Genomic DNA, 13,805 nt, shown 5'->3' on the forward strand with positions numbered 1-13,805 from the left:
TTTCCATTAACACTGTATATTTCAATAAAGTAATCTTCATGAATATAAACTTATTTCAATAAGATGTATCATTCAATGATAACTTCTTGGAAAAAAAACATCAGCTATGTTCTAATAGGTCTTTACCATCTACTCTGATTAATTTAAGTAATTTTAACCAACAAATTAAAAAGTAGGAGCTTGATTCTTCACTAGCTTGCATTGTTGGTTAATCATTTAACTTGTCCAAAGTGTGTGGCACATGGGTGTAAAACTTATCCATCATATGGTTACAGACAGGTATTCATTTCTAGTGGTGGAAGTTTCTGAAAAACTTCCACTGCTAGAAATTTTTCCAGGGAGAAGAAGGAACATAAGGAAGTCCTTTTATCCTGCTACCTACTTCATGCCAAACAACTTTGCTTTTAGTACCACCAAACAACTTCAGTCTTTAGTAACACAAGTAGAACAAAATGATCCATCTTCTCCAGACATTCAGAGAAGAGCCACTTTCTGCTCTTGCTTTTCCCTAGCACAACAGTTTAGCTCTTCCTCCTTGCAAGCTGTTCCTTCACAGCTTGCCTCCTTTCTGCTTTCTCCTCTGGACTTCTAAGCTCCCACGTGGGACATTTCTGCTAATGTGGGGCATTACCAGAATACCCCACAGCTGCAGATCCTTAGCAGGGTTGGCTCCCCTAAGGAGAGAGATAACCCTGTTACAGGAAGCATTACAGGCATTCAGCCTGAAGCTGCCCCCTTCCCCCTATTTCCCTGCATCTTCCTTAATTGAGGGTGATCCAGTTTGGGGAAGGTGTGGGGAGTAATGGTTGCTTCACTCCTTCCATTCCTGTGGGGACATGCAGTGTGTGGAGCAGCAGCAAAAGTCTCCCTATGCCCTCAGTCTAGGGAACAAGTGGGGAGTCTCTCCCCTTCATTCTACTGCACCCAGGAGGGTGTGAAACAGTGGGGCAATCCTCCTTGCTTGCTCTCCAGATTGAAGTGTGCCCTGGAACACACAGCTTTTCCACAGCTGCCTGGGGAGAACCAGTTTGCAGCCCCACACCACACTAGGAGGGGAATGCAGTACTGGGGTAAGTCTGTTGAATAGGTAGGGAGTAGGAGGGCAATGTCCCCTCATGTCCTCTCCAGACTGGGTTGTTCCCAGTCTCAGGAAGGCTCAGAGAACAGCAGCATCTCAGCTCCTGCATGGAAGGAGTCAAGCTTTGGGGAATTGCTTGCCCTTCCTGCCTCCCAGTCTAGAGTCTCCTGCCTAGGGATGGCACAGGGGAAGCTGCTACCATGCCTCCAGATCACAAAAGGAGTTAAGCAGAAGTGTACAGGTGTTCATTCTTGCAAAAGAAACTCTCACAGGGGAGATCATCCAGGTGTCAATCCAAAAGGTCTTTCTCCTATATGAGGCGTGTTTCCTCCAGAAGAAACTGAATGAACAATTTTATATTTCTACTTTCTACTGGCCAATAATTTGATGATGTTTACACTGATGTTGTAGCCATGTAAATTACCTCACATGAAGCAAAGCCAGAGAGACTCATAGTCTTGAGCTGTGCTTTTAACATTATACAGCGCATTCAAACTCAACATACACTGTCTCTCAAAACTCCTTGGAGTCTGGTGCTGAAATCCATATGTGAAACATCTGATCACCCAATCAGATCAAATTCTTCCTTCAGAACCAGAGTAGCTTCAGGTCCATAGTTATAACCAGAAGTAGTCACAGAAATGGTAACAGCAGTGCAATTTTTAACTACATTTTGGATTTGGTCTTCTTGAGACTCACCTTTAGCTTTAGCATAGCAAGGTACACAATGCACAGCTTTTCTGTAAATCCATATGCTGTCTCCTGCTTTCAGATCTTCCAGAGGTCTTTTACACACTTCACACTTAAACACAAAATTAAAACCAAAATCTCATGAAAGAAGCAACCTCTATAATAAAATCCCCTAATAATTTCATCCCTACCATGATGCCTTCCAACATATGAGCAGATGAGCACTGTAGATACATACAAGCATCCCCAAGGGAACTGAGCATTAGCAGTAGGCTATATATTGGCAGGACTGGTACACAGCTCCATGTGCACATAACTGGGTGAATATATCCCCAAATTATTGCCATGCAAAATCCCATGACTAAGAAGAGTGAGACGCTCCCACCTTCTCACCTAATTGCATGGCAGTTAGGGTACTCACCCAGTAAAGTGGGAAGCACAGTTTTTAGGTCCCATGAACTGAGAAGGTAGTTGTAACTACACCCCTCCTGCTTCCCAGCATGCAAGTCTAAACACTGGTTTGGCATTTTCCAGCTTTCTTCTTGAAGTTAAGCCACTGTGCCTTGAATTTAATATTTACTAGGTAGAGAGCAGCAGGGAAGTTTCTGCTTCACTGAGAACCAGGGTTCAGGCTACAAGCAACAACCCTTCACTGCTAATGTAGCAGCCACCTCACTGAGCCACATAACCTTTACCTTGTTCTCCTCTCCCTCTTGCCTGCCCAGGTGCCCTGCTTCAAGAAAAGAGGCCATATAATGTTAACCTACACTCTGATAATTACAGCACAGTGCTGGGACATCAAAGTGCTATAGGTTCAAACTTTCTGCAGGAAGGATGGGAGGAAGAAGTGCTAAAATCTGGGTTTCCAGCTACCTGAACAAGTAACCTAGCCACTCAGTATGGGATTCAGGTATGGGAGCTGGGTATAATTTTGTGACATATGCTCACACAGCATACACATATGGATCCATATACCTTCCTGACCTAAGTGCAGCCTACTGAGCATGTGCGGTAGCTGTTTGGACACTTACACACTCTCAATGAACACAGAGTAAGTTCACAGACTGCATGTAAGTGCTAAAAATACTCGTGATGTGACTGGGTAACTTCCATTTGGGCACATAAAGGGAAATGGGAGTCTTCTACATGACTTGCCCAAAAGTCACAAGTGAAGTCAAGAGTGATACAAGACTTGAATGCAAGTCTCCCAAGTCCAAAGCCTAATGGCCAAGTTATGTACTGTTTCTCCCTCACCCCCTTCTTTTGCAATTAAAACTATTTTCAAAATGTTATCTAGCAGCAAGATTCTGGGTGGCTATCAGCCATACCCAACTTCCATATGGCTGCCCATCAGGATAACTTCTTCTAGAAGAAAGCAGATGAAGATATGCAGGTGAATTGAGGTCCACATTAAATTCCTCAGGCCTCCAGGTTCAGACCACCCCCTCCAAAACTCAGTGAAGAAAGAATTTAGTGTGTCAGCCCCAAGGGTTTAAGAACAGACAAATCTAATAGATACCCTTCTAACTTCCTTATTTCTCATATCTACTTTAAGGCAGTAAGAAGTTGGAACTGTATACTTGGTATCTACATGTGCACCCCTATTAGGCTGGAGTCAATTAATTGTAAATACAAGTACTATCCTGCTATGGAGTAAAGAACTCCACAGCAGCTCACGTGTAGAGGCTACTGTCATGACCCAAAGGTCTGATTTTGTGTGTGCTTCGGCACTAGAATTATCCCCGTGGGATTACAGCTTCATTGCATGGTGGAGTTTCGCTGCACAGAGAACCCGTGTGCAAGGGAGAGAGTTCCCGCCACTTTGCAGCTGTCTTTGCAGGGTGCATTTTCTTTGCAACACAGAAATGCACGGTGCAAAGAGTTCCCGCTCTTCGAATGCAAATTTGTTCCCCGCTATTGGCTAGTGCTAAATTATTCCCACGTGGTGGCTAGCGATTGGCCTGCTAGCCGTATAAGAGGCTTGAGCGGTTTCTGCCCAAGCCGAAGAGGACTCCACATCCATCTCGTGGGGACTCTGGGTACACGGCAGGGTAACAAAAACCCTGTGTGATATTCAGAGGAGTTTTGGCAGCCTGATCCACCGCCCACCTCTTCCCGTCTTCGTGCGGTAACCTTTTATAAGATGTATCTACGAGTTTTGAGGCGCGCTTGTCCTGGACATCCGGAGTTCTGTTTGCGTGGAGCCTAGCAAACTCCACGTGACTGTTTGTGTTTTTCTGTTTGTAACCGCAACTCAAGCAAGTTTTCCACCTGCACCACGACCATCTCGGTGTAAGTAAACAATCTTAAAATCAACCATTAAGCGTTTGTGCCTAATTCTAGCTCAGCGCCCGCCCTCTCCGACCCGGCGTGCCCGGGCTGCTGGCCACAGCCTGCGTGCAGTGCGACAAGGGCCGTGGGTTCACACCCGGCCCACACAGCTACCTGGCTGGCTGGGGCATGAGGGTGCTTCAATGCGAGAGCTGCCTGCTGGCTAGCCCCACACTGAAGCTCCCATATGCCCCAGTCACCCCTCTGCAGCACGTTGAGCTGGGGGTGGGAGCAGGCCCAGGCTGGTAGGCTGGCTGACCCCTGGGGCCCCCTACCAGCCAAGGCTGCTCCACCCTGGCCCCAGATGCTGTGCCTGAATAAACCAAGCTTATTGCTCTGCAGTTAATTCTACGTTTAAACAGTGCATCCAGGAGTAATTAATTCTGGAGCAATAAGCTCTGCAATTTATTCAGGCACTGTAACTGCATGTGTAGACACACCCAGTATTATTCAACTTAATCCAGTAGATCCTTTGACAATTTTTTTTTTCCAGTTCAGGAGCATCCTGGGCATACCCTTTTCCTCCATTCATGGATGGACAATGCCTCCTCTACAGGCTATGAAACCAAGTGGTAGTTATAAAGGCTCTTCACACCATTCCAAACAATGTCTACCCACTTCTATGTCACTACAAACTCTAGTATAATTCAACAGCAAAAAATCTGTACTCTATTATTTCTAGAGCTAAAAAATATCATATAAATAAGAATTGTCTAGTATTTTGTAGAAAGAAAAATGCTTTTTTAAATTTGTGGACCCCTAAAAAATTCTGAATGGAGGTGCAGAACACTTTGGAAATTTTGAATAGAGGTGCACACCCCTTAAAATTGTAAATGTGGGTATTCATAGACTTTTGAGTGATCATAGTTATCTTTTGTGGACCCTCATATAATGAGAGTTCAGATTTTCACAGAATCAGGACTTTTTAAAATGCTTTGCAGCCATGCACCTCTGTTTGGTCACGGCTGTAGAGAGCTTTCAGCGGTCAGATCAACCTAAATTGTGACTTCTGTCTGTGCCTTATGTGAACTTAAGGATTTTCTGGGTGTTGTTTGTTTGAGTTGTGCATGTGGGGAAAAAACACCATAAAAAGAGCAGAGAGGGCATCAGGGAAGCATTGGACACAGATATAGAACCGCTGTGACCATGAGACAAAACTCTAAGAAAGGAAGTTTGGGACTAAATGCTTGCTGGAAAGGATGTAGGAGTAGGGAAAAAAGATGTTCCTTGTTGTTTGATTCCTGAAGTGTTAAAGGAAACAAGGCTATTTCCAAAAATGTAGACAAAGAAGATTACACCAAAAAATACATGACTCCATGATCTAATATCTCTTCCTAGTGGTAACAGTCTTCAACACCTCAAATTTTGGCTAACTGTTAAAGCCAAACCAGTAGCATTTACTTACATTCTGATACTTAGCCTTGTAAAATTGCATTAGTGTTTCAGTATTTACATTAATCCATACTCCAGCAAAGCCTACAGGCCTTACTAACACCTCCTAGAGATGCAACTTCTACACAACCTATTATTTCAAGGGCATCAATATGACTAATATCCTCCCTAAGTTTGTAGGAAATAACACTGTAAGTTAATATAACTGAAGTGTCCCCCTGTAGGATTAACAAAAAAAAAAAAAAGAATCTGAGGAGGGAACCTCTGTGGGAGTCTTCACCGCCCCTGGGACTGAGAGCGGAGAACACCTGAGGTGCAGGCTGCCTAGGAAAATCTTCCTTTTCCATGGTGCAGGGTTCATTCTGCTGCCAAAGGAAAAAGGTCTGAGGGCCTACACATTTTGTTGTGATGGATGCAATATAATTCATGATATATGTGTTACATTTTCATCTATATTTTATTGTGGCAAGTGAAACCCCTTCTTACCTTGAAACAAGTTGAGTGGCAGCAAATCTGCAAGGCATCCAAGATCATTTTGGCACCTATGCCCAGGGGCTTCCGACAGTATGTACACATATCTTTTTCAATTATAGTCCTGTGCATATATAATATAACATCAGCTGTCAGAAAAGCAGCTACCACTAAAATCTCAAGGAGAGGATTGATTAACTTAGTACTGGTAAGATATTAGCATACAATATATCAGTCATGAATGAAATACTGTCACATGCACATGCCCTCTATTCTAATCAATCATTGTAATGTAGGAATGGACAAATTGATTGATACATTTCTCAGATAGCAAGAATAATGTCCTTGCTTATTGGGCTGGGTGATTCTAAGAAATAATCAGAAAGTATTAAGACCTTTGGGAGTGTGCACACTAAGAGCACTATCCTATTTCACCTACTGGACAACAGAAGTGCAGCTTGAAACTAACTTAGAGTTATCTGATTAGAGTGACTCTATTACCCGCTTTTTGCAAAAGTGACCAGGATTATAGGAACAGAATTGCATTCTGAGACTCACAGATATCTTCTTATTCCTGTAACAGAGACACTTATGCAGAAAAGAATCACACTAGTCAGGTATCACAGAATTAGTCCCAAGCTGCACTTTGGTCATCCACTAGGTAAAACAGAATTTTGCCTTAAATAGAGGTGGAGTGAAAGGTCACGATGAAGAAATGTCACACAAAATTAATTGTTGCTTAGATTCAAACCTGCAGATGTTTGATCAGTCATGCACTGAGTTCTCATTTATGTTTGGCAAAGTGGCTGAAAGAAGTATTTTGCTGTCACTGATTAAAATAAAAATGTACTCTCATTGCTGCTAAATTAACATGCATCAATGTTTAGACAAACTTGCCTGGCACCCATAATGAAAAATTAAAATCTCTGCATTTTTTGCAATATTGCTCCCTAGATTGTCTTATCCAGTAACCCTCTCCTGTTACTGCTCTTCCTGATGTGTAAACCAAACTAGTTTTCCTCATTCCCACACATTGATATGCTCCTATATCCATCTTCTATCCATTGCTTCACAAGTCTTTTTATCCCCATATTCAAAAGGTTATGGATAATATAGATACCCATTACAAACTTTTACATTCACCTGTTTTCATTTGAAATTTTTCTGAATCTGATTATTCCCAAGTACTAGAAATGTATTATCTGAATTTACAATGGTGGGAAAAATTCTTTTTCCTGACAGCTTTTCTTTTTAGCGGTAAGATTGATGATTTGAGAAGTTATCCCCTTTATACTTTGAAAAATCTTACGTACTGTGAAAAATAATTTTTTAACTGTAAATATCATATCAGCCTGTTTAACCACCTCTGTACCGAATGCTTAGTTATTACAGACTCTGCTTCAATTATAACAATGAAATTGGACAGACAAAGGGCTGTCAAAAGTAGATACCAACAGAACCTCTGAGACATCACCATCACTTAAAACACCAGCCATTGTTTCAGTGAAGACTTTAAGTGAATGAAAATCTAATGAAATGCAACAAGCGTTAAAGCCAGCAAAACTACTGTAATGATGTAATGGCACTGAAAGGCAGGTCTGGGAGGAGGAAGCTGTACAATCAGGCTAGCATGGATCCCACTGTGCTCCTCTGTTTGTTTTGAGTGCTACTGTAAAACGGTCGTGTTCTTCAGTAGTATATAGCAGTATTCCTGTATACCTACCGATCAGATGTGGAGTAAACAGTTTTGATAGACTTTCCTGTGACATTTTCTTCCTGTGCATCATTTGTGGATTTGCTGTAATGCAGTGAACACAAACCAATTTTACTGAGCAATATTTTGTACTTCTCAAGGATGTACTGCAGTATTGATTATACACAATAAATCAGTTGTAACATACAGTGAACCAGTGTTCAACCTGCAAAAATAAGAGGTGATTTGGGGGGAGGGGGTTCTTTTTTTTCTTATTTTAACAGGTAATTAGGACAAATTCTCTATCTAGTATAAGGTGAAAAATAAAGTACCATGCCTTATACTGTGCTCTGCTATTTTACAATTTCTAAATATTTCAAACTGAAATCATAGGCCATTCAACAAAATCTGAAATATGGTATTGTGGCTGCCTATGATTACATCCCAATCAGAAAGTTATATAGCAGGAGTTGGTAAGAAGCTAGTCCTGGGAGAGTTGTCTTTTTAATACTAGTCAACTGGTTTTTGCTAAAAAATTGTAATGTATGCCAAGAAGTATACTGAACACCATTAAAATATAGGCTATTTACTGCACAATTAGTATTTATACTCACTGTAATTTTCATTATACTGCAAATTGGATATGCTGTTGTAAATTTAACTATCATGCAAGGTAAATGCTCAGTTTTTAACACAGCCTACTCCAGGTGCTTTACTGTTAAGAATAATACCATTTGGCATAGGACTGTCATTTGCAAGGTAGGTATGGAAGTCAAGCTACCAAAGCCATGGGTTTTGAGCTTTCACAAAGTGACATATTTACTTTAATTCACCAGTATTACATTCATATTAATAAAAGATAATTGTTCTATGGTTTCTACTGCTGGTTTGTAATTTAGGTATGAATAACTCAAGAGTTTATTGGTGCTAGATACCTTATTTCAACAGAAATAAGGGCAGAAGGATGACTAGTTGTGATATTAATTCACTTAATTAGGAAGATCCTGTTTCAGTACCTAGCTATGACAGATTTTTCAATTGTCTCTACACTGACAAAATGGGCTAAATTCTATTTTGCACACTAGGCATCAGATCCTATTCCACATATTAGGCACTTATCATATTTCATCTTGTTCAAGTCCCTGAAAGACATTAAAATACCTACTTTTGTAAAGCACCAATACCTTAGCCTGAACAGTAAGTCTCAAAAAGGAGAGAGGAGGAGGAACCACCCAACTTTTCTATTAATATTTTTTTAGGGACTCAGCCAGGGGTGGAATAGAATCTTACTTAGGCACCTAACAAGTATAATAGGATCTGGCCCATAGTTCTCCTGTACTTTCAGTGAGGAGCTAGTACACAGGTCATATGGCCCCAGAGATGCATTCTACAGCATTCTACAAAAGCACACGACTTGGGTAAGATTCATCTCTCTAGTTGAAATTCCACCTCCCCCTGACTGCATAAAGCAAATCCATCTTAGCAGGGTTTCTGAGCAGATAGTTACCTCTATATATAACTGTCTCTCCCCCCAAAATAATATAAAGAGCTTCCTCAAATAGCCTGTTGTGAGGACATACACCCAGGACATAGGAGACCTGGGTTCTAACAGCTCTCCTTAGCCTCAAGGGTTTGACTTCTCAGAGTCTGACTTGGCTGAGTGTTCCTTCTACCAAGGGAAGCTGGTCCCCTAGGCAACCAAGAGAGAAAAAGTCATAGGATCGGAAGAAAAGGGAACCATGCCATGGTAAATCTTGGTACTAGTCTGGATTACACTTTAGTGACAGGGGCAGGATCTGGCCCAGCTGAGTTGTGTCAGTGCAAGGGAGAAAGGATGCTGGCCTGCAGTGCACAGGGTGATTTGAGAACAAATGCATCACTAATCATTAGCATCACTAATCATTAGCATGCTCACTCCACTGGGGCTACAGGGCATGCTGGGGGTTCCACTTGGTATTAAAAGAAACAAAAATAAATCCCCTAGAGCAGGGACTGGAAACGAGACATGAGTTTACGGCCCCTGCCTGTCCAGCTACCTGAGCCACAGAGTCATGCTTTCTCTTGTTTGCTCCCTTCCCATCTCTTGGCTGTCTGGTGACCTAAATTCAATAGGCATATGCTCTTAGTTTGGCCTGGTAATTAGCATGCTACCATATAATATGGAAGATTAGGGTTCAAATCTCCTCAGGGGAAATAGACCTAGTACCTCAGGTTTTCCATGTCTGTGGCAGGTGCTTTAGCCACTGAGTAAAGTGTTAGCTTGCCCCTGTTCCCTTCTTCTCCCCCTCCCTCCCCACAACCCTGTTTGCCATTCAGTGTGAAACAGTTGCTAGTTGTGGGATTTTGGTCATCTACAAAATCCGGGGGGGGGGTTGCAGCATTTATGTGAATCCATGGTGAAGCTGAATTGCAACAGAGTACGTATGAATGGAGTTAGATGCCTCTGAGGGAATGTTGACTCACTTCTGAGCATGTGCAGTAGGACAAATTTACTTATGTAGGGCAAAAATGTAGCTGTGAAAGAAATGTTGATGTCTTTAGTGTGCTTTGAGCCATGCTGGAAGATGTAGTAGAAGGTTGTTCTGCAACTTAAACACCTAAAAAGTCATGTGTCTTACTCACACATCTTAGCAGCAAAGGAGAATTCTGCCCAGTGACTCTCCTAGGAGTTCCCCTGTGGCAGAGCACCAGTAGGTTGCACTGGGAGCACTAGAGGAGCTCAGCTAGTAGAGGCTTCCCCAAGAAGCTTCCACAATGAACTCCATATGACAAACACTGACCATAGCACTTCCCTATACAGTGCCATCTATTTTTCAGGGTGTGCTGAGTACAGGGGAAGTGCCCCTGGAGGGTTTCTTCTGTTGGGAAATCTATGACCTTTCATGCATCAAAACAGCAAAAATTAGGTATGAATTTAAATTGCTATGGCCCTACTTTGATCACAGATGACAGATCAGAATGACTGGTTTAAAATTCATGTAGTGAGAATTTCCTGTTTGAGTTATACCCAGGCTCTCTGAACTTTTCTCTGCTGTTTCAGATGTTCCTCTCTGATCTGCTCTCCACCTACCTCACCTATAGTATTGCAGTTATGTTGCAAATTTTTCACCTAGTACACAACATACTTTTAATAAGGGATGCACTATGCCTGAATATGACATTGGTTATGCTTAAACATATATTTTCAGAATTATTACACAAATACTGTAGAGAAAAATACTTGAGGTATCTTTCCAGTACCTATTCTTCTCATATGTCCTTGTGTACACAACTGTGTTCTTTGGACTTGAATAAGTAGTTGAAGTATTACAGCTGAAATACACACAAACTTGTATAACCATCTTTAAAAAATATATGTACTATACAGAACAATGCTACGAGGCCATAAACAAATAGCAAAAATATTTCCTAATTCTCAATTACCAGTCCTAGCCACACAAAGCTCCATGGGATCCAGGGTCCCAGCATAGTGCACACCTATGTAAACATCCAAAGGTTACCTGTAACTGTGCTAATGCCATTGGGATATAACCCAATCCAACTTTCTCCTGGAAAATCCATATTCCAACTGATTTTTTTTCACATGCAATCCCTACCACTCTCTCCTTAACTTGCCATGTTTCATCTTGGTCCTGTAGAACCTATACCACAAAGCTTAGAACTCTGCTGAAGAACCTATTCTGTAAAAGTGAATAGAATAAATAGTGAGGATGACACTTCACTTCATTTGAATCTTTCAAGAATTAATTTTGGTTTTCTATTCATACTGCTAATAAAGGTACATACATAGTCAAGTACATGGAATACTATGTACTATAGCACACTCTTTGAGCCTGTCTTTACTACAGATTTACAGTGCTAGACATGGGTGGATCTAGGATTTTGAAAAGGCTGGTGCAGATGGTGTGATGCATCACATATAACACATATTACAGATGAGATACAAACATGTATAAACATCTGCCTGCCTAGGGCTACATTTTTATTTGAAGAGGAAAAAAATACTGTAACATTATTGGAATTGTATAAAAAACACACAACAGACTGAGGAAAAATAATCAAAAGAAGTTTCTTTAGTCCTGTAGTCATTAGAATTAAATTTATATCCCTTTCCGATTCATAAAATAAAATCTAGCTTTCTTGAGCATCTTGAAAGTGCATCCAATGCTTCACTGAACATTGTTTCCACACCTTTGATGTTCACACGCGTTAATGTTTCCACAACTGAGTTAATGTTTACAGCTAAAGATTAAAATAGTCTACAGGGCTGCGAAATAGGAGCTACATTAAGAGGAGCAGCTAACAGACAACAGAATGGCAGAGGAAAGGATAGCGTAATTAGTGGAACATCAACACCATTAAAAAAGAAGTGAGGATTGTTAAAACCTGTGGAATTAAGAGTTTAGAAGGAACCAGATAGATTGTAATGAGCCACAAAACAAAGCAACTCCCTCACTGCTGTCTGAATAGAAATGCTGCTGCCACTGTCAAACAATGGTTTTAAACTTTGGGTAGATCAGGAATCAAAGAGGGATACAACTGCACCACTGCACCTCAAACACACATTGCAACTCAGCACTGAAGCACTGCCATTCAACAGAGCTAGTTAGTCTACCCTCAGCCAGTAGTGTAACAAAGGGGGGACAACCCCAGTGCTGACCCTGGGAGCAGTGCAAAAATAGCAGTAGCTGTGCTGCTGGTCCAACCAATGCCACACAACCAGCAGCTCAGCCACTTGCACCCAGGGTGCTCAAGTATCCAGTTATCCCTCTGCCTGCAGCAGCACATGAACAAAGATACTCGGCTTATGGTTTAGGATATAGCCTGTACAGAACAGCATAGCATATTCAAAGGCACTGCTGCATGGCATAGAAAGTCTGTGTGTGTAGACAGGCCCATAGCCGGCCTGTGGTATTTTTATCTGCTGCACTACTCAAAGGTAATCCCTACATATATATAATAAGAAAAGGATGGAGTGGAAACTGTACACAAATACATCCTATACTCCTCCTGGGAGAATGCAACTAAACCTCATACACAAGATGGTCTCAAAGGCCAGACTAATTCTGTGTTGGTGGCAGAGCCATACACAAATGTGCTGTTTGCTCTAGAGGAGACATTGCTCAATAACCATGAGGATAAGATTTGTTATTGCCATTTTAATGGAAATATCACAGCACTAGGATTTTCATTTTCCTCATCCAGAATGTTCTCTCTCTCAGGCAGAATGCTACACTGCATATTTGCTGTCAAATCAGTTGAGCATCCTTTTATGACTGGGTGCAGAAGACCATGTTATTTCTTTGCTTGACCTGATTTCTTTCTAACCTTCAATTAATGGAGTTTTGCTGCATTCCCCACTTGTCCAGTCTCTAATACTTTTCATCAGATTTACAAAACAAGTAGCTGTAGTTACAGATTCTAGATAAAAGAAGATGCACTAGCTCTGTAAGAGAAAGGCTTTAGAAGAATCTAAATGCTTCACTCTGCATGTGGCCGGAAAGGCAAGAAGAACCGTTTACAGTTCCACTGTGTCAGATAAGAGGTGATACAAGGTACCCCTTTCCACTGTGTACCTTGGAGCTGTTTATCTTTGGGCCTCCATGGGAGCACAAAAAGAAATGTGGATGCACCAGAATGCAAAGGCAAGTTTATACATTGACTACCCTGCCATTTCAGAGGATGGTGAGAGAATTACAAACTTCGCAGAATTTTTTAGCATAAAGTCTATTTGCCTGAGCTTGGTGCAAGAGAGCATTTAAGCCACTAATTTCATTTTAAACATACTGGCTATGTTACCTGGATCCTTTTTTTGTGTCATCAAGGTAGTTGGTGCCAGATTGGTTAGTTGGAACCATAGCAAAAACAGAGACTTGCTCAGTTGTCCTAAAAGGCAACAATGAGATTAGTGTCAAAAAACACTTTGTAGATTGATGGGGCTTTGAGAACGGGGGCATTATTTTATTAAAGAATGGCATGAATTTAAATCTTCTGTGGCAGACTGACAACCCTATGGTTTTGAGCCTTCTGTATCCCTACAGCAAGTAAAGTCTTGGCAATAACAGCAGCACTTTTTTCATGTCACTGACTCAGTGATCTCAAAGAAACACCTCTACTTTGTGAGTCAGTTGTTCAGTGTCTACCACCAAT

General features: G+C 41.4%; 1 protein-coding gene across 4 annotated transcripts in view; it reads right to left on the reverse strand.

Moving 5' to 3' along the window:
- The window catches only part of SCEL (sciellin), a 108,138-nt gene that overhangs the window by 923 nt on the left and 93,410 nt on the right, over positions 1–13,805 (reverse strand). For 2 of the 4 annotated variants that reach the window (XM_059731815.1, XM_059732093.1), the window contains 5 exons: positions 13,455–13,541; positions 10,896–10,967; positions 7,686–7,760; positions 5,978–6,086; positions 1,778–1,880 (listed from right to left, as the gene is read on the reverse strand). In XM_059731815.1, coding sequence (XP_059587798.1) covers positions 1,778–1,880; positions 5,978–6,086; positions 7,686–7,760; positions 10,896–10,967; positions 13,455–13,541 — 446 coding nt within the window. The remainder of the gene's footprint in view (positions 1–1,777; positions 1,881–5,977; positions 6,087–7,685; positions 7,761–10,895; positions 10,968–13,454; positions 13,542–13,805) is intronic. The other 2 variants (XM_059732427.1, XM_059732770.1) reach the window with 2 other exon arrangements.

The sequence above is a fragment of the Alligator mississippiensis genome, chromosome 1, assembly GCF_030867095.1.
Source record: "Alligator mississippiensis isolate rAllMis1 chromosome 1, rAllMis1, whole genome shotgun sequence".
NCBI classification, from domain to species: Eukaryota; Metazoa; Chordata; order Crocodylia; family Alligatoridae; genus Alligator; species Alligator mississippiensis.